The 18130-nt window shown below is 40.8% G+C and overlaps 1 protein-coding gene across 1 annotated transcript; it reads left to right on the forward strand.

The window, feature by feature from the left end:
* Positions 1-1607: 1607 nt before the first annotated feature.
* On the forward strand, positions 1608-17725 carry tmem65 (transmembrane protein 65). Its single transcript, XM_033975377.2, has 7 exons — positions 1608-2380; positions 5361-5405; positions 6774-6841; positions 6924-6978; positions 9841-9883; positions 11441-11546; positions 14199-17725. The coding sequence occupies exons 1-7, from the start codon at positions 2101-2103 to the stop codon at positions 14316-14318; spliced, it is 717 nt and encodes a 238-aa protein (XP_033831268.1). The 5' UTR covers positions 1608-2100; the 3' UTR covers positions 14319-17725.
* Positions 17726-18130: the final 405 nt, after the last annotated feature.

Below are 18130 nucleotides of genomic sequence, written 5' to 3' on the forward strand. Positions count from 1 at the left end.
CTTAAACAGAGGGACCACCACCCCCGTCTGCCAATCCAGCGGTACTATTACTGCAATGTTGCAGAGACTCGTCAGCAAAGACAGCCCCACAACATCTAGAGACTTAAGGTACTCAGGATGGATCTCATCCACCCCCGGAGTCTTGCCAACCACCTTGGTGACTTCAGACAGTGTGATGGATAAGTCCGCCTCCGGGTCCCCAGTCTCTGCTTCCTCCTCAGAAGATGTGACAGTGGGATTGAGGAGATCCTCAAAGTATTCCTTCCACCACCCGACAACATCCCCAGTCAAGGTCAGCAGCTCTCCACCTGCACTGTAAACGGTGTTGGTGAAGCACTGCTTCCCTCTCATGTCAGACAATTTGCCAGAATCTCTTTGGCCTCCCCGAACTCCTCCAAATCCTGAGTTTTTCCTCTGCAACTGCACAAACCGCGGCACACTTGCCCTGCCGGTACTCATCAGATGCCTCAGGAGTCCCACGAGCCAACAAGGCTAGATAGGACTCCTTCTTCAGCCTAATGGCATCCCTTACTTCCCCACGGGGCTCGCCCACCAGAAGCTTGTTGTTGAGCACCCACCCCAGGCCTGGCTCCAGAGTGGGGCCCCGGTAACACCAACATAGCTGGCCTTGATTGTGTCATGAAAGGCTTCTGAACCGCTCTTAGTGTGACCCGTCCCCCAGGACCTGTTTGCCATGGGTGACCCTAGCAGAGGCATTAAGCCCCTGACAATATGGCTCCCAGGATCAAACCCCTCCACCACGTTAAGGTGGCAGTGCAAGGTGGTGATCAGATTGTGTTAAAGCTCAGATTAAAGTCTAACTTGAGTGACAGCTTCAGACAGAGCAGAGCCTCCAGTTGACATCACATCCCCATGTTGAAGACATCCGCTGCAAAGTATCAATTTACACATATATTTTTATTCACCATTTGATTTAATACATTTCCAGTATTCATTCTTAAATTGATTTATTTCCAATTATGTCATTTTTGGTCCTTCATAAACCAGACCAAATAAAGCTTCTTAAAATATTTAACATAAAATCGACCGTCTAAGTTATAACTAAATTAAACCTGATAAACTACTGACAGCATGATTAATAATTTGAATTAAAGTAATTTGAAGTAGTATCAAAATCACAGTGTGTAACTTTTTGGCAAAAACAAAACTAAGAGACTAAAATAAAGATATGTTTGTTTTGTTTTTTTATGGCATTGAACATGTGAGAAAAACATGTGTCTTTCCTGAGTGGACTTGCATCTCCACAAACTTGACACTTATTTGGCCTCCTGCTTGTTTCCATGGTGTGACATTAAACTTATCTCCATGGAGAATGTTTTGAGGTATGGTTTAACTTTGACTACCTCTAGAAAGTTACATACTGTACCTTTAACAGTCATAAAAAAGGTGGATCCTCTTTTTGGAGGCATGGCGCTCTCTGCTGGCTGACAGTTGGAAGTTTCTATATTGTATTATATAGAATAGAACGTATTATACTCCTTTTAAACCATTCAATGATTAAATAAACATAACAGCTACTGTGGAAAACTTTTCAAAATAATATAATTTGAAGTGTTTTATTGTGAAGTTCCCGGACGAGGCTTGTTCCTGTGTCTCGTGTTAAACTTCTGACTCACGCGGCACTCAGGGCATTTTTACGGCGTCTCTCAAGGACAAGGGCCGAGGCGTGGACAGGATCTGTGTTTAGATCCTTAAACTATCCTTAATTCTGTTCAAATCACAGGGTTTAGCCACAAAAAAGTCCATCAGAGAAACTCGGGGAGAGCAGCAACTTCAGCCCGGACTGCAGCGTCTGCGCAGCGGCGAGGCGCTCACCACACTCCGCCAGAGAAAAATCATTTAAAACAGGTTTTAGGTTTAAACTTTTATATACATTTACCGAAATCCACGTTTTAAGGAATGCGGCTCTGTGGTGTTTTGTTGGGCGTTTCGTAAAGAAGTCGTAAAGGAAGGATCAAAGGCCGAGACGTGCAAAAAGTTGAAGCCGAGCTAAAGAGTCTGTGAGCGGCCAAGCGCCCACGGAGCCCCCGCTGACCCAACAAACACTCCAAACTTTACTATTTTTAACTCCCAACAAAAATGTCTGCGGGTATGTTGAGTACGTGTGTGCGCGGGGGTAGTCGCCCGGGCTGGTGGAGATGGTACCCGGGTGTGATTGCGCTGGGAGCAGCGCCATGTAAGCCGAAGACCGCGCACCTTAACCCGGGCCGGTGCATGGGCACACACGGGGGGAAGGACACGAAGGAGCGCCTAAACTCCCCGAAGAGAGCCAAGGAGTTCATCTACCGCCTCCACCCTGCAGACAGAGCCTGTCTACTCCGGGAACTGCAAGAGTTTGAGTCGATGGCCGCGGCTCAAGGTGAGAGGGACCCGGGCAGAGTGGAGCTCTCTATGGGTGAGAGGGACCCGGGGAGAGTGGAGCTGTCTGTGGGTGAGAGAGACCCGGGGAGACTGGAGCTCTCTGTGGGTGAGAGGGACACAGGGAGTGTGGAGCTGTCTGTGGGTGAGAGAGACCCGGGGAGACTGGAGCTCTCTGTGGGTGAGAGGGACACAGGGAGAGTGGAGCTGTCTGTGGCTGAGTGGGACCGGGGAGAGTGGAGCTGTCTGTGGGTGTGGGTGAGAGGGACCCAGGAAGAGTGGAGCTGTCTGTGGGTGAGAGGGATACAACATAATAATGTTGTCCATGTTTAGTGTGGGGTGTAACTTAAGACATAAACTGAGGATGTGTATTTAATACCAGGTACTTTTAAACTAAATTTAAAATTCAAAGAAACACATACATTAATCACACAATTTAGGCTTCAAAGTAAGAAAATCACAATAGGAGGCTCTTGTCTTGAGTTGCAAATGTTTTTCTTCTCCAGTCAGTGATAGGAAATGCAAAACAAAATGTAAGCTTTTTTTAAAACTTTAAAACGTTTTTACGCTATAGTAAGTATCTAAGTATTCAGAATGCACTGCCTGGCCACCAAAAAAAAAAAAAGGTCACACAGTCTAATATTTGGTTGTTCCGCTTTTAGCTTTGATTACAGCACACATTCGCTGTGGCATTGTTTCGATTTCGCTTCTGCAATGTCACAAGATTTATTTCCATCCAGTGTTACATACATTTTTCACCAAGATCTTGCATTGATGATGGTGGTAGAGTCTGACCGCTGCACAAAGCCTTCTCCAGCACATTCCAAAGATTCTCAATGGTGTTAAGGTCTGTACTCTGTGGTGGACAATCCATGTGTGAAAATGATGTCTCATGCTCCTTGAACCTCTCTATCACAATTTGAGCCTAATGAATCCTGGCATTGTCATCTTGGAATATGCCTGTGCCATCAGGGAAGAAAAAATCCATTGATGGAATAACCTGGTCATTCAGTATATTCAGGTGTGAGCTGACCTCATTCTTTAAGCACAGACTGTTGCTGAACCTAGACCTGAGTCCAGGTGGTGACTTTTTTTTGGCCAGGCAGTGTACATTTTAATCCCAGTATTCTGTATTCTGTAACTAAATACATTTTCAAAGTATTCTGCCCATCACTGCTGAACATCTAGACAATAATAACTTCTACAACAACAACTGCAGATATTACATTATCAGAGAAAATCTTCCTTGTCAGGCCAAATAATTAGCCAATAATAATAACACCCCCTATCCCTAACACAGGCTCATGAAAATGCGCTGTTTAAATCCATTTATTGTGTTACCATGGAAACTTCTGAACATGTGTCAGAGACATACAGGAGTGTGATGTCAATGTAGAGTGGTTTAAATCAGATACTGGCACTTTAAACTTGTCAATGTTTGTAAGCAATTACAGGAGGGTTATTGCTCATAATAAATACCTTGAAAAACGTGTCTTATTACTGTAAGTGAGCTTGCCCCTCCACAGATCAAACCTGTGACCTTGGCTAATCAATGAATCACATGTATTTCAGAACATATTTGTAGAGTCTAAACTACAAGATTAGCAGCTTTTACAGCAAATAAGACCCCGTGGAGACACAGGGAGGGCATCTGACACACAGGGAGGGCATCTGACACAGGGACATTTGAGAATGATTGCAACGCACTTTGTCAAAAAACAGGCAAAGGAATACCATCTCCATGGAGACAAGCTTGAAAAGTTACAAAGTGTGTCTTTAAAAAAAATACTGTCTGGTAGGACCACAGTCGACTAAATAAATTCTTGGGTTGATTGACTGGTCGACTGAGAAGGGGTTGTGGCAAAATTTCTCTAAACTGTTTCATATCTCTGTGTATCTGATGCAAACTCTCCAGACTATACCTGCAGGGGGCGCGCATACAGAAACAACTATTATACAGAAAAAAGGACTAGGAAACAATAAATTTAAATAAACACAGACAAACAAATCTCCAACTCACTCGCTCACTTCTCCTTGTCTTGTGTAAATCTTTATCATCTGAATACAATGGTTAGTCCTTTAATCCACATTTTGGTCGACTAAGACTTCATCGATGGATTAATCATTCATGCAACTAAAGGCCCACAGCCCTACAGTCTGGAATTTACATGTTAATCTCTACTTAGCTCACGCCCCAAAGACAAAAATCACAGAAAAGGGATTTTGAAGGCGGAACCCCAGGTGGAAAAAATATGAAAGAAACAAAGAAATAAGGAATTTTATTATATGGCTATAATAGAGCTATACCACTGCTACTACTACTACTACTACCACTACTACTACCACTACCACTACTACTACTACCACTGCTACTACTACTACTACTACTACTATAATCACTACTGCTGATATTACTACTGCTACTTCTACTACTGCTGCTACTTTTGCTACTTCCAAAATCTTTATCTATTTTATTGTCCTAGAAATCATCAACAGAGTTTTGATCAAAAGGCCGTATTACTCTATTTTATGATCTGTTCTAATGTTGTTTCCTCATCACAAACAGACCCTGCAGATTTAGGTTGAGTTTTTCTCTGAAACAGAACAACACTCTTTGTGATGTCATCATGTGGTAATACAGGAAGTGCTCCACTGTGTTTTTAAACTCCATTCCTTCACTTGAATCATTTGGATCATTTCAGCCCTGGAATTGCCAGTCTCTACTGAACTAAAGGTAAAATTTAGCTATTAACTGGAAAACTACCACTTCATGACATCACAAGGTGGAACCGAGCATTTTGAGCTTTGGGAATGTAGACAGACTAATAAAGTGTCACTCATACATGTGAGAATGAAACAAAACACAACTCCAAGCATGTTATTGATGAGGTAACTTTATAACATGATTTAAAACTCACAAGAATCAATTTTATGTTATATAGGACCTTATAGTTTTCTGCTTAATTTTCATGTTTTCACAGAAACACAGGAGCTGTCTCCTCCGACCTCTGCACAGATGCGTTACAGTAAGACACAGCCTCCTTTTCTTTAACACATTCAGAAAGTATAATTCACAACAGACTTTAAATGTGTTTTTATATAATAGACCATTTTGGAACTTGTTTGGAGCAGTAACTTCTTAAAAAAGGGTGTTACAACCCAGCTTGTGTGGGGACAGGGAAGTAACAAAAGAAACCAAGGTGGAAATGGTAAATTAAGAAGTATTTTATTAAACAGGGATGTTAAGGGTAATCTAAACAAAAGGGGACTAAAAATATTGAAACAGACCGTACTTTGCAAGGTTTAAACCAGGGGTGTCCAAACTATGGCCCGGGGGCCAAATGCAACCCTCAGACCAATTTTTATTGGCCCTCAGGCCTTCAGTTGAACTAACCAATTGATCAAAATCAGTACTTTTTACGGCAAATTTGAGTAATCCTACCAATATAACCTAAATAACATCACATTGCATTGTCATACGGACCTAATATTAATATTTCAAGCCTTATTGAAAGTATGAAATCAAAACTATGTTAAATGCACCCATCTGAATTATCCACTGTATTGACCACTGGCCCTCTGTCGAATATTTTTCAAGATATGGCCCTCGGTGAAAAGAGCTTGGGCACCCCTGGTTTAAACAAAAACAAAGGTAAAGTTAACTAAAACACAAATTTCACAGTAACATAACACAATCTTGATGAACAAACACAGAGTCAGTACTGATGGCGAAGTGTCTCAAGACACAGAATCACTACCACTGTAGTGACATGACAAAGGAGACACATGAATATGACAGACTGGCCACATGCAGGCCAGCAGCCCCGAACAGGTGTCCCGAATCTTCTTAGATGGGGGGGAGGCAGCTTAAGGTGGGCCCCATTGGCCAGGCAGGGAAACAGTTCTCCAATCACAGCCATGGGCTCACACAGCTGTGATTTCATGGAGAAGTAGACATATTCAGGTATACACACACAAAACATAGGACAAATACGAACAACGAAAAGAACTTAAGGCCTAGGGTTGTAACAAGGTTTTGTTTTTTTTTTCTTCGCTTTCTACCATGTTATAACATTCCCTCACCCATGCTCCCAAACTATTCTCCATAAATATATAAAAACATGACACAACAATACACAAAACTGCACACAGCAACTTGACAAACCTGATGTGATGTGCAGTAGTTTCATTAGTGAAATGCAGCTGATTGTGTTGTGATGTCACTCTGAGGGGGGAGTGACTTAGCACACGAAGCAAAAGGAGGGGAGACAAAACGTGGAATTTATTGTTTCTGCACATTTAGATGTTGATCTAAATGTGTTATGTGTTAGCAGTGACTAGCCCATTACCCCAGGAAAATACCCCCTCATTTAATACTGCTTTGTGTTTTTTAGTTCTTCTTCACAATGGAATCCCCTTTGTTGGTTTTGGATTTCTGGACAACGCCATCATGATCGCAGCTGTATGTCTGTCTCTTGGACTTTGCTGATTTTAAATATTTAAATATTACCTGCTAAAATGAAGTATAAATGTGTTATTTTCAGGGTACGCAGATCGAATTGTCCATTGGAGTGACTCTGGGCATCTCCACTATGGCAGGTCTGTCTCATCATAACATCAGCCACAATATTACAATTAATCAGTATCACTTTTTTATGTCCCCGAGTGACAGTTTAAGATCATTAAAAAGTGAAATGCAATAATGTGTCGTAACAACTGACAGGGGGACCAAAGATTCTGAACTCGGGTAAACAGTTTAACAATGTTTATTTACAGATAAAGTTATGCAAATGAAGGTTGACGGAGCAGACAGTTTAGAGCGGGGTCGTGTGCTGTAGTCTTTGAGCAGGTCGTGGACAGCGAGGTCAGAGACAAGGGGGTCCGCACCGGTCGAGGTGAACTGAGACAGAGGGTTAGAGGTTTGTACTGGTCAGGGAGAGCTGAGTCAGAGACCAATGCACGGTGCAGGTTCCGGGAGCGGGATCTGGCAAGAAACAAAGATATCCAACTGAGGGGAAAAAAGGCATAAATTTAAAAACGAGACTGAGCAAAGTAGAACAGTACCACTGAGGATACACGGACGATCTGATGCTTAGTGTCAGGTCCTCGGTTCCTTTGTCCTCCCCAGGTGCAGCTTGATTACGGATTAGTTGCAGGTGTGCATGGGAGGAGCCCGCCCAGCTCTAGGCTCTGACACAGAAGGAAGGGGGAAAACAGCACAAAACTGGGATCTTGACATAATGATAGAAAAGCTCAAACAAATGACTCAGTGCAGCTCAACAGGTAGAGTCATCAGGTCCAGTGTCATGGCAGGTAGAGGAGAGTAACAGCTCTCAGGACAAAAGTGTGCCTCCGACAGGATCACAGCAGCCTCTAGAGGGTGCCAGAGGAACTCTGGAGACAAAGAAAAGCCTCTTCTAAACCTCACTTTTCCTCCACTCTGTTGTTTTGGTGATAAGAAATCTGACTTTTCCTCTGAAATGACTTCTCTCATGTTTCAGAGTTAGCTGGCTAACATAGGTAGCTGCATTCCTTACTTGGTCAAAAACCCAAAATGTTAAGTTAAAAATGTAAGATAAACAACTGCCCAGTGTGCCAGCCAGTCAACCACAAGAGCAGCCAACCACGACCATGTCAACCATGGAATTATGAAAATTATGACCACGAAGAACGATTGTACTTCATGGTTTAGTTAAAGGTGCACTGCTTAACATTTCTTATCTGACTTCTTTTCACTACAGAGATGCTGTTGTTGGATTGCTAGGAATGTTCCACAGCATGGCATTATCTATCTCTGAGGAGAATCGCACTACCAGGCTAAGTTACAGAGAGTGAGAGACGAGCCTAGTCACAGTAATAATGCATTTTTTTTTCTTGAATGAATGCAATATAGGTAGGTCTAATGCCATACTGTGGCACATTCCAAGAAAAGCACATAACAAACATCTCCACAGTGACAAGCAGGTGGCAGACCATCCACCAGAACAAAAAGTTACATAATGTACTTTAAAGGTCCTATATTGCTTACTCCTGTGAGCTTTAAGTCATGTTGTAATGTTGTTTCCTCCTCAAAAACAAACCTGGAGGTATTTTTTTGCCCTCACATATTTGAGTAATTCTTTATTATTAGTCTCCAAATGTCGCAATGGCTGGTGTAAGGCAGACCAAAGAGTGCAGAACTTGGGGCAGATTTACAGTGTTTATTTACAGTTTGTGCGATAAGACAAGAGTTCATTAAACCAACAGGGAGCGGGGTGCGAGCCGGGGTCCGGGAATACGTCGCAGCGAGCCGGAACAGGAACAGAGAGCAGCCAGGACCTGGGCGAGGACGGGACCGGGAACAGAGCCAGAGAGAGCCGAGCAGGGGTAGTCCAAGGAGCGGGAGACAAGGAGCAAGGAGGTGAAGACAAGGGGTTGACTGTACCGGAGCTGGAGCGCAGAGTCAGGAGCAGGACCAGAGACGAGGAGCAGGGACGAGCGGGAGAGCAGGAATGTGGACACGCGGACGATCTGGCACCGAGTGTCTGAAGCTCGTCCATCTTATGCTCCGCAGCAGGTGGAGGAGATTGCGCTGATGCGCTCCAGGTGCGCGCGGGGAGGAGTCAGGAACTCCGCCCAGCTCCAGGCTCAGACAGGTGAGGGAGGAGGAGAGCACACAGGGAGACAACACAGGAGGCAGATAATGCGTGCATCATGACAGCAAAGCACAAAAGGCTCTGTTCTAGTGAAGGTTTAGTGAGTTTAAAAACACAGTGGAGCACTTCCTGTATTACCACATGACATCACAAGGTGGAACAGACTGTTTTCAGTCTGAGAGAAGAACTCAGCGTAAAAGTGCAGGGTTTGTGTGTTAAACAAGTGTGAATGAAACAAAACACAACTCCAGGTCTGTTTGTGATGAGAAAACAACATTAGAACAGATCAGAAAATAGCGGACAATGGTGACAGTCTATACATTTTGCATAACAATAACAGATAACAATAATATGATTATATATTTGTGTTGACTATAAATAAGATTTACTTTCCATAATTAAATTTAGCATTTCAAAACAGCTACAGTATATTATCAAGGGTAATGGCACTTATTTCCTTAAAACTTTGTTAAAAAAAGTTAACTTTTTACACTTTATTAAGCGATCCAAATGTGTTATGTAACTGTTATTTAACCTTCACATCACTACTAAACATTTTTGTATGAATAAAAGTTCAAACATTATGAAACATTCTGGGCCAAAATCAGCCTGTAAATACTCTTATTACAAATTAAAGATCTAATCACAATATTGTCTTAACCGATATCATGAAACCTATACCTGATCCAGCAAATTTGTCAGTATCAGCTCCGATGTTTGATGCCAGTATCAGTGCATCCCTAATATTGTCTTGTAGTTTGTAGATTATAATGCCCGCCTCTTTACTCATCTTCAGAATCTTGTGTTTTTTTCTTCCTGTGTGCAGCTGCGGCTCTGGGGAACCTGGTGTCTGACCTGGCTGGACTTGGGTCAGTGTCTTGTAGAATGTTCCATTCTGTTTGTGCCTAATGCTGCATTCCAGTTGTCCTCAGAGGTTGAATATTCTGAGTTCCAACTTGTAAATTTACACTGAAACACCCATCCATCTTGGAATTCCTGCTCAGAAACATTTTTTCAGAACCCTGAGCTGGTACTCAGTTTAAAAAAAATGGCTAAAGTTTGATATGTGACAGTTCAAATATTGATGTACTTGTGTTATTTACCCTTTAGCTGCTCCTCCTGTCCACCCCAAAGACTCTATACATAAATGGACATAGCTAACCCACTTACTGCCACGTTCCAAACAGGAAGTGAGGATGTGTACTTTCTATTGAAAAACCGTCACCCCTCCCCCTCAGTAACTGCTGCTGTCCCTGCTAAACCAGTGGTGGGAAGGAGCAATACCTTCTACAGCATAGCTCCAGATTGGTTTATTGGTTGCTATGATACTCACAGTCAGAATTCAAAATATGTAACTCTACTCCAAATTAGCCGCTATAACTCCTAGCATTAGTGATTTTCATTTGGTTGGAGGCAAACGCTATGGGGACGTCACACTGCCTTTATCCACTTCATACAGTCTATGGTCCACCGGCTTCAGTGACCCTGCTTCAGTGAACCTGCTTCAGTGAACCTGCTCCTGTGCCTCCGAGCCTCTACAGTCATACAGTTGAAACCAGAAGTTTACATAGACTATATAAAAAGACACACAAGCTTTTTTCTCACTGTCTGACATGAAATCAGACTAAACGTTTCTTGTTTTAGGCCAATTAGAATTACCAAAATGACTTCCATTTGCTAAAACTGACAAAGTGGCTTAAGGATAACAAAGTCCATGTTTTAGAGTGGCCTTGAAAAGCCCTGATCCTATTGAAAATGTATGAACAGACCTGAAAAGGCCTGTGGGAGCAAGATGGCCACAAACTTGACTCAGTTACACCAGTTCTACCTGGAAGAATGGGACAAAAGTCCTGACAACTATTGTTAGAAGCTCGTGGAAGGAAATCTAAAACATTTGACCCAAGTCATACAGTTTAAAGGCAAAGGTACCAAACACTAATGAAATGTATTTAAACTTCTGACTTTGAAGAAAGTCATGAAAATTTTTATTTAAAAAATCTTTCTCTCATTATTGTGGTATTTAGCAAATACAGATAATTTTGTTAACTCTAACTGATCTAAAACAGGAAAAGTTAAGTTTGCATTCATGTGACAGTGTTATATAGTGTTTGTAAACTTCAGGTTTCATCTGTAAATGCGCTGTTATGCTCTAAATAAGTTAATTTTCAAACACTGATTTGAAAGTAATAAATGCAATATTAAATTGACCAGCATTTTGGCAGATTTGAGCATTTTCCTCGTTTCCATTACTGTACATAAACTATAATGTACCGGTCAGTGTTTTTCTGACGTGACCGCTGGAACACACACACTCTGAAAACATTACCCTGAGATCCGAGTTCTGAGGACAAATGGTACACAGTATTAGTCTAGTTGAGTACCTTAGTTTAACTGTTCTGATAATATTCTAACTTGTTGTGTTTCAGTCTGGCTGGGTATGTGGAAGCGCTGGTGTCCAGACTCGGGCTGCAGGGTCCAGATCTGACTCCCAAGCAGGCAGACATGTGGCAGACGCGACTCAGTGCTCACCTGGTCAGTTTATCTTCACACTGGGGAGAATACATCACTGCGCAGGGGGTATGGGGCTCTCCTTCTGATGGGAGAGGGCACATTACTTTCTCAAGCGGTTGTGACCGCTGTGGACAGGCCCAAGTGATTACAGAGATATTAACCATAAACCAGGTCACATATCTGCATCTGACATTGGAGCTTAACAATCTGCTGAGGTTCCAAATGTAAATTTCCCATTAATCTTTCTCATAGAAACAAAATCTAATATTAAAGCAACCCTATTGTACAAAATGTACTTTTCAGAGCCTTTTGTCATGTTATAGTTATTTCCTTCTCATTGACCCTTTTGTCACATATGAAAAGAAATCCACTGCTCTCTAGTGTGAGATTGGGAACAACAGTTTTCTAACCAGGAAGTTTAGAAATTAATTTGTTTTAGATCATATATGTCAAAGAGGCCCGGGGTGCTAAGTCTGGCCCGCAGTGTAATTATATTTGACCTGTGAGATCATATCAAATGTGCGTTAGAGCTGGCCTGCCTGTATATAGTGCATTCACCACTAATAATACAAATCCCAGAATGTTTTGCTAGTATGCTGCAGTCGAGACCAGCGAGTGCCCCTCCTTTTCTCTTGACACTCGTTACCAACCAAGCTGCTAATCACTTTGGCCAATTGAATTGCTACAGAGAGACATAATTTGTTTTATTTTATTTAAATAAGAAATGAATACTACTGATGTGTCTTTTATTTGAAATTTAATTTCTCATATGTTTGCAATGTCAAACTTGGGTTGTTCCAGATTTTGTGTTTAAGCAAAACTAAAGTTTGTTTCCATATGAAAAGGTTAAACATTACACATCAGATGGAGTAAATTTTTCAGTAAATATTGAGTTTGGCCAGTGAATTTTTCTTAGTTTTTAATTTTTGCCCACTGTGAATTTGAGTTTGACACTCCTGAGCTAGATGAATATTGCGATTTAAAATGTCTAAATTACAACATAATGATCCATGATCGTGTCATAGATTATAAGATGGAGCAGACACAAGCTCAATATATCTGCTTTAAGTTTAAAGATGTAGGCTGATCTGCTGTGGTGACTCATATTTAAAAGACATTTGTTTTCAGATCACAAAATGCATTTAAAACATTGAAATTTAATAAATATTTAGAGTAATTCAGTGACAGATTGAGCTGATTAAAATGAATGGGAAATTTTCTTACATTATACTCAAAGTTTGAGGTCACAGTACGACTCCACGGTAACACACGCGACACACGAGCTGTCACATGTTTGGCACAGCTTCTTTTCAGTCTTTTTTTTCTTTAGGTTTCTATATTTTAGATAGAAGATAGAAGACAACAAATATATGATACAAAAAAGGTGAAATGATTCAACTAAATATTTTTTATACAGTGGTCCGTGGTTTATCGCAGGGGTTACGTTCTAAAAATAACCTGCAATAGATGAAATCCACGAAGTAGTTAGCTTTATTTTTTAACAATTATTATATATGTTTTAAGGCTCTAAAACCTCTCACCACACCTCTGAGGATTTGAATATAAATTACAATGTTCCCTCACTATATTGCGGTTCACCTTTCACAGTCTCGCTGTTTTGCAGATTTTTTTAGGGCAATTTTACATGATTTTTTACAGTGTCTGAATGTGCATTGTGTTGAAATGAAATGAAATGAATGAGTATGTTCATAAATCATGTAGTACATGTCCATTGTTCTGCGTCCTGATTGGCTAAATGACCACGATCACGATCATGTAGATCACGATCAATCAGTCTCCTCCGTGTTGTGTCTCCTGTACAATACAGAATGTGTTCAGCCAAATTTACATAAATGTTCGATCAACACTACAGCGGAGCGGTGCCAGGACGAAGAAGCACGGTCAGAGGAACACACAAGAGTCACTATTAATCAATTAAACAAGAGAGAAATGTGAGAAAATGTTAATGTCTGAGAAAAGCTTATAAGGTGTGTGGTGAGGGGTTTTACTGCCTTAAAACAGATATAATAATTGTAAAAAATAAAGCTGACTGCTTTGCAGATTTCGCCTATTGTGGGTTATTTTTAGAACGTAACCCCCGACATAAACCAGGGACCACTGTACACATATTTAACTTTTTTCCATTTCAATACTTTATGTTGATCCAAAGCAAATAATTTACTTAAAAGAACACCAGGTCACTTTTCTGGCCACCTTCTTGTGTCCGTGGAGATTATTGGGTTGCCTCAAATGTTTCACAGTATGGCATTAAACTTACCTGTCCCCATGGAGATGAGCAGGTGGCACAATTTGCAAGTCAGATCTGTGGAGAGATGAGTCCACTCACACTAAGAATGTTTTTAAGGTATTTAACCACAATAAAAACATCTGTAATCGAACAAATGCTACATGGATAAGATGAATGCCATACTGTGGAACTAACTAACTGGCAGACTAATGACATCTCTGAGCCCACAGTGAAAATGTATGTTTTTGAGACATAGACCAGAACACCAGTAATTGAATTAATGAAAAAAGAGATAAGGTTAATGCTATAGCGTGGAACATTCCTGGCAGATAATAACATTGTGACATTTTACCAGAAAAGTTCCTTAGTGCAGCTTTAGTCCTCCCTCCATAGAAACCTCTTATCTCTTCTGTGGCATGTTTCAGGGCAAAGCCATCGGAGTTTGCATCGGCTGCATTTTGGGAATGTTCCCGCTGCTCTTCCTCAGCGAAGACGATGAAGATGACAAGACGTCTCACTCCTCCGAAAACAAAAGAACCCAATGAGCTCTCAGCCAATCACAGCCTTTCATTCACAAACGTCTCAGTCAAATGAGCCAATCGCAGAGCACGCTTCAAGACTTCAGCTGCTCCTACTGGTCATCACTCACTCAAGGCTTTTAACCAATGACAAAGTCCAACACACTTCATCCTATTGGTCAGCCCTCCGTTTGAACCAGGACACAGAATCAATTACTGTTTTACCACTGAGACAATCAGGGCTCAGGGTGTAACACTACTCTTCATATGAAGCAAACGTATTGGTGGCATTTTGGGTTCAGGAAGTAAAATGTCAGGAGTCTGAAAGTGTGAAATGGTTGAACTGCTGTGGGGTAACTCATAACAACGTAACTTAGAATGAGATACGGCAATATTTAAGAGTTTATTATTTATTAAAAATTGTCAACAAAGTGTTTGACCTGAGCACTTAAAGAGGGGGTATTATGCCCAGTCTTCTCTCTTTTTTATCTTTCTCCCATGTTATAATATTTTTCCATGTTATAACATTGGTCCATGTGGAGGCTCTAACCAATCAGAGCTTAAGCTTAGCTAGAACGGACATAGAGCATAGCTGAAGCTAATGGTTAAAAAACATGTTTTTTGAGCTGAGAGAAAGTTTCTGATCTGATCTGGTAAAAATTGCCACAAAATTTGACCTTTGTGAAAGTCGTAGATGCCCTGTCGGTCCCTGTCTTTCCCTGTCAGCCCCTGTCGGCCCCTGTCAGCTCCTGTCAGTCCCTGTTGGCCCCTGTCAGTTCCTGTCGGCCCCTGTCAGTCCCTGTCGGTCCCTATCGGCTCCTGTCAGCCCCTGTCAGCCCCTGTCAGTCTCTGGCAGTTCCTTTCAGCCGAACACAAGCAGTTTGTGATTACATTGTGCTTTCTGGGCAGGAGGGATTTTTTTTTTTGCTGTAGTACTAGCGACTGGCCACTAGTCCAACTCGAGGCGCTCTAAGCAGCAGGACCCTCCAGTGATTTGAATAGATCGATGGTTGTGAATGGGGAATGCAGGGAGCAAAGGGAAAAATGTTAAAAACCTGTCAAAGTGAAACTTTTTATAATTCTTTGTTTTAGGCAGATTTTTAGGCAGCATTTTCAGGGAACATGGGGATATAAATCTGTTATGTGTTAGCAGTTAATACCCCATAGAAATGTAATACCCCCTAAGTTTTAAATTAATCATTCAAAATACAACTCTGAGTAAGTCAATGATGAGGGACAACTTTTTATAAGTCACTTTTACATATTGAGTGTTTTTTTCCATGGGAAAAAAGTTAGAAATTTGACTTGAACTAGAAAAGCTCATCCACTGCTGTGTTCCATCCCTTATCCAATCAGCACACAGGAGCGGAACACTACTCCTCTTCTTATTGGTCAGATTGAAATCATGAAGTTTTTACACAGCTTCTCAGGAGCGTCTACCTCACGTCAAAGTTTTACACATTTCAAAGAAATGCACAAACCCCCAATGTTCAGGAGATGCTGTTGTTTACCACAGATGAACCAAAGAGCAAGATGTTGTCATGGGGCTTGATGCACTTGGAGGAGATTTATGAAAACTGGGACACATGTTAAGGAGAACATGGGACAAAACTGGACAAAACTGGCTTAAACTGGACAGATGTGATGATAATCATGTTTGCAGTAGATTTTTTCTTTAGATCAGATTTTGGACTGGAGCACTGTTCAAAGATGTAAAGGAGCCCAGACTAGTAGAGCTGTCTAAAACGCACAATTACTTAAGACAATTTAAAGAGCATTTGACAGATTGATATATTTTACAAATTCTGGATTGGTTTGGTGGATAGTACCAGTGATAAATATTTATCAGAGTTTTACATCAGTGAAGTGACAGTTTGTGAAGAAAAAGTTGGGAAGAAAAGTAGAAAACCACAGGAAATAGCTGCCTGTCGTCAACACAGAAAACTCCATCCAGAAAAAATACAGAGACAATTTACGCACAACAAAGACATTTATCTGACAGTTTAAACCTTTATATAACAAAATAAAGGTGTTGCCTAAATTACTCAATAGTTATGATTAAACTAATACAAATAAATTACAAGTTTTGGCCCTTGTTTACATTATGGTTGCTAGGCAACAGTTCTACAAATACCTCTATGTCTGTCACATCTGCTCATGTCCAACCAGGAAGTAACATTATAAACTTTACCAAAATTACAAAACTAGAGAAGACTAGGCATTTTAATAAAACCTCAAATCTAATGATTTTAGAGAAATGAGGAGTCTAATGCACTTTAAAGGGACAATATGTAACAATTTGAACATTTGGTCATTTATTTATGTTATAATTTGGTGTTTTGGTTCAAAACAACTATCCAATCAGAAATTAAAATAGGCCTCATATGACTCTTTCATTAGTGTTGCCACGTTCAATGCTGAAATCCAGTTGGTTTAAACCTAATATGCCTCTCTGATCTGAATGGTCAGCAGACAATCCTTAACCTGTGCTGGTGCAGTCTCTGCAGCTCAGTGAGTGAATTGTGGAGGTTCTTTCACATGAGGCCTGTCCATAAACTGACAATGAGAAACTCTTGGCTCTGGACATACAGGATCAGTTGTGATACTAATACCCTTTTAAAACTAAAAGTGCAGACTACAGACAGTTCCTTTAATCATTAATATCATTGCAGACTTTTTACTCACAAAAACTACAGAGGTACATGAGACGTGCCGAGGGGATGAGGCGTAGGGGCGTGGCTGCTCCTTATCTGCTACACCATGTGTTTTAGTCACATTCAGACTGATCCAACATGAAACATGAAACATGAGCTGACTGAAACTCATGTCTCATGATCAGTGATCAGTTTGTGTGTTTTTAATAGGGTTCTTCAGCCAGTCCTCTGTCAGTGAAAGGGTTGTCAAATGTGTCAAAAATCAGACACTGATCAATATTAAGCAGTATCGTTACTAAAAAACAACTGGATAAAAGGTGACCTTTTCCTGAACAATTTTTAGAAGTGTAAGACCACATGCTGTGATGAACAAATGCTTTTATTTTGTGTTGAAAATGACAATATTGTTTATATAGAGTTTTTGAAATGATTACTTGGCTGTCAGAATCAGTCTTTTGTATCAAAATTGAGTATCATGACAACACTAGTCAGGAAACACATATGGTTTGGAGCAAGAATTTGGACAAAGACATTGATTGTACTATTTTACATAACTTGGCCATGACATGATTATGGTCAAAAGATATATCTAAAAAAAAAAAGTCTACTCTTGCAGCTTGTGCTGAGAAGATGATGAAGGGTTAAAAGCTCTGAGAAGTCCAGTTTTGCAGAATAGGTCTGATTTAAATGCCTCTTTTGCCTTTGCTTTGCTCAATCACTTTAATGATTCTACATTATGTTAAAAAATGTTATAACTTTGAAGGTTTTATAAAAATATGCAACTTGCATTTAGTGTTTCCAGGGTGAAGTCTCGTTTGATTCTCACAGGGGCTCTGCTGCCTCCATGTGGCCACTCTGGGACAAACCACGTGTGAAAGTTTACCTTTTCAATATTTGTATCAGATTTATAGGAGTAAAATGAAACTGCGCAGTCGGCTCACAGACTTGTGTTTGATAAAAATGGTTTGGAAAATGTTTATTCAAATTTTCAGAATAATTAATTGCGTTTCCTGGTTCCTTTCCTCTCTTATTTCATCATCTGTCTATCTGTCTCACTTTCTTCTTTTTCTTTCTGTCCTCCCTTTCTTCTCTCTCTCATCACTCACTCTCATCTCTCTGCCCTCTCTCCTCCCTTTTTCTCTTCCCTCTCCCTTTCCCTTCACTCACTGTTCCTCTCCCCCCCTC

The sequence above is a fragment of the Periophthalmus magnuspinnatus genome, chromosome 11 (genome assembly GCF_009829125.3).
Source record: "Periophthalmus magnuspinnatus isolate fPerMag1 chromosome 11, fPerMag1.2.pri, whole genome shotgun sequence".
Lineage (NCBI taxonomy): Eukaryota > Metazoa > Chordata > Actinopteri > Gobiiformes > Gobiidae > Periophthalmus > Periophthalmus magnuspinnatus.

Excerpts from the sequence above, each read along its gene's own strand:
- tmem65 (XM_033975377.2), top strand. The coding sequence starts at position 2,101 with ATGTCTGCGGGTATGTTGAGTACGTGTGTGCGCGGGGGTAGTCGCCCG. Across the intron at positions 6,842-6,923 it reads ACGCCATCATGATCGCAGCT|GGTACGCAGATCGAATTGTC; the intron begins GTATGTCTGTCT and ends TGTTATTTTCAG. Across the intron at positions 9,884-11,440 it reads TCTGACCTGGCTGGACTTGG|TCTGGCTGGGTATGTGGAAG; the intron begins GTCAGTGTCTTG and ends GTTGTGTTTCAG.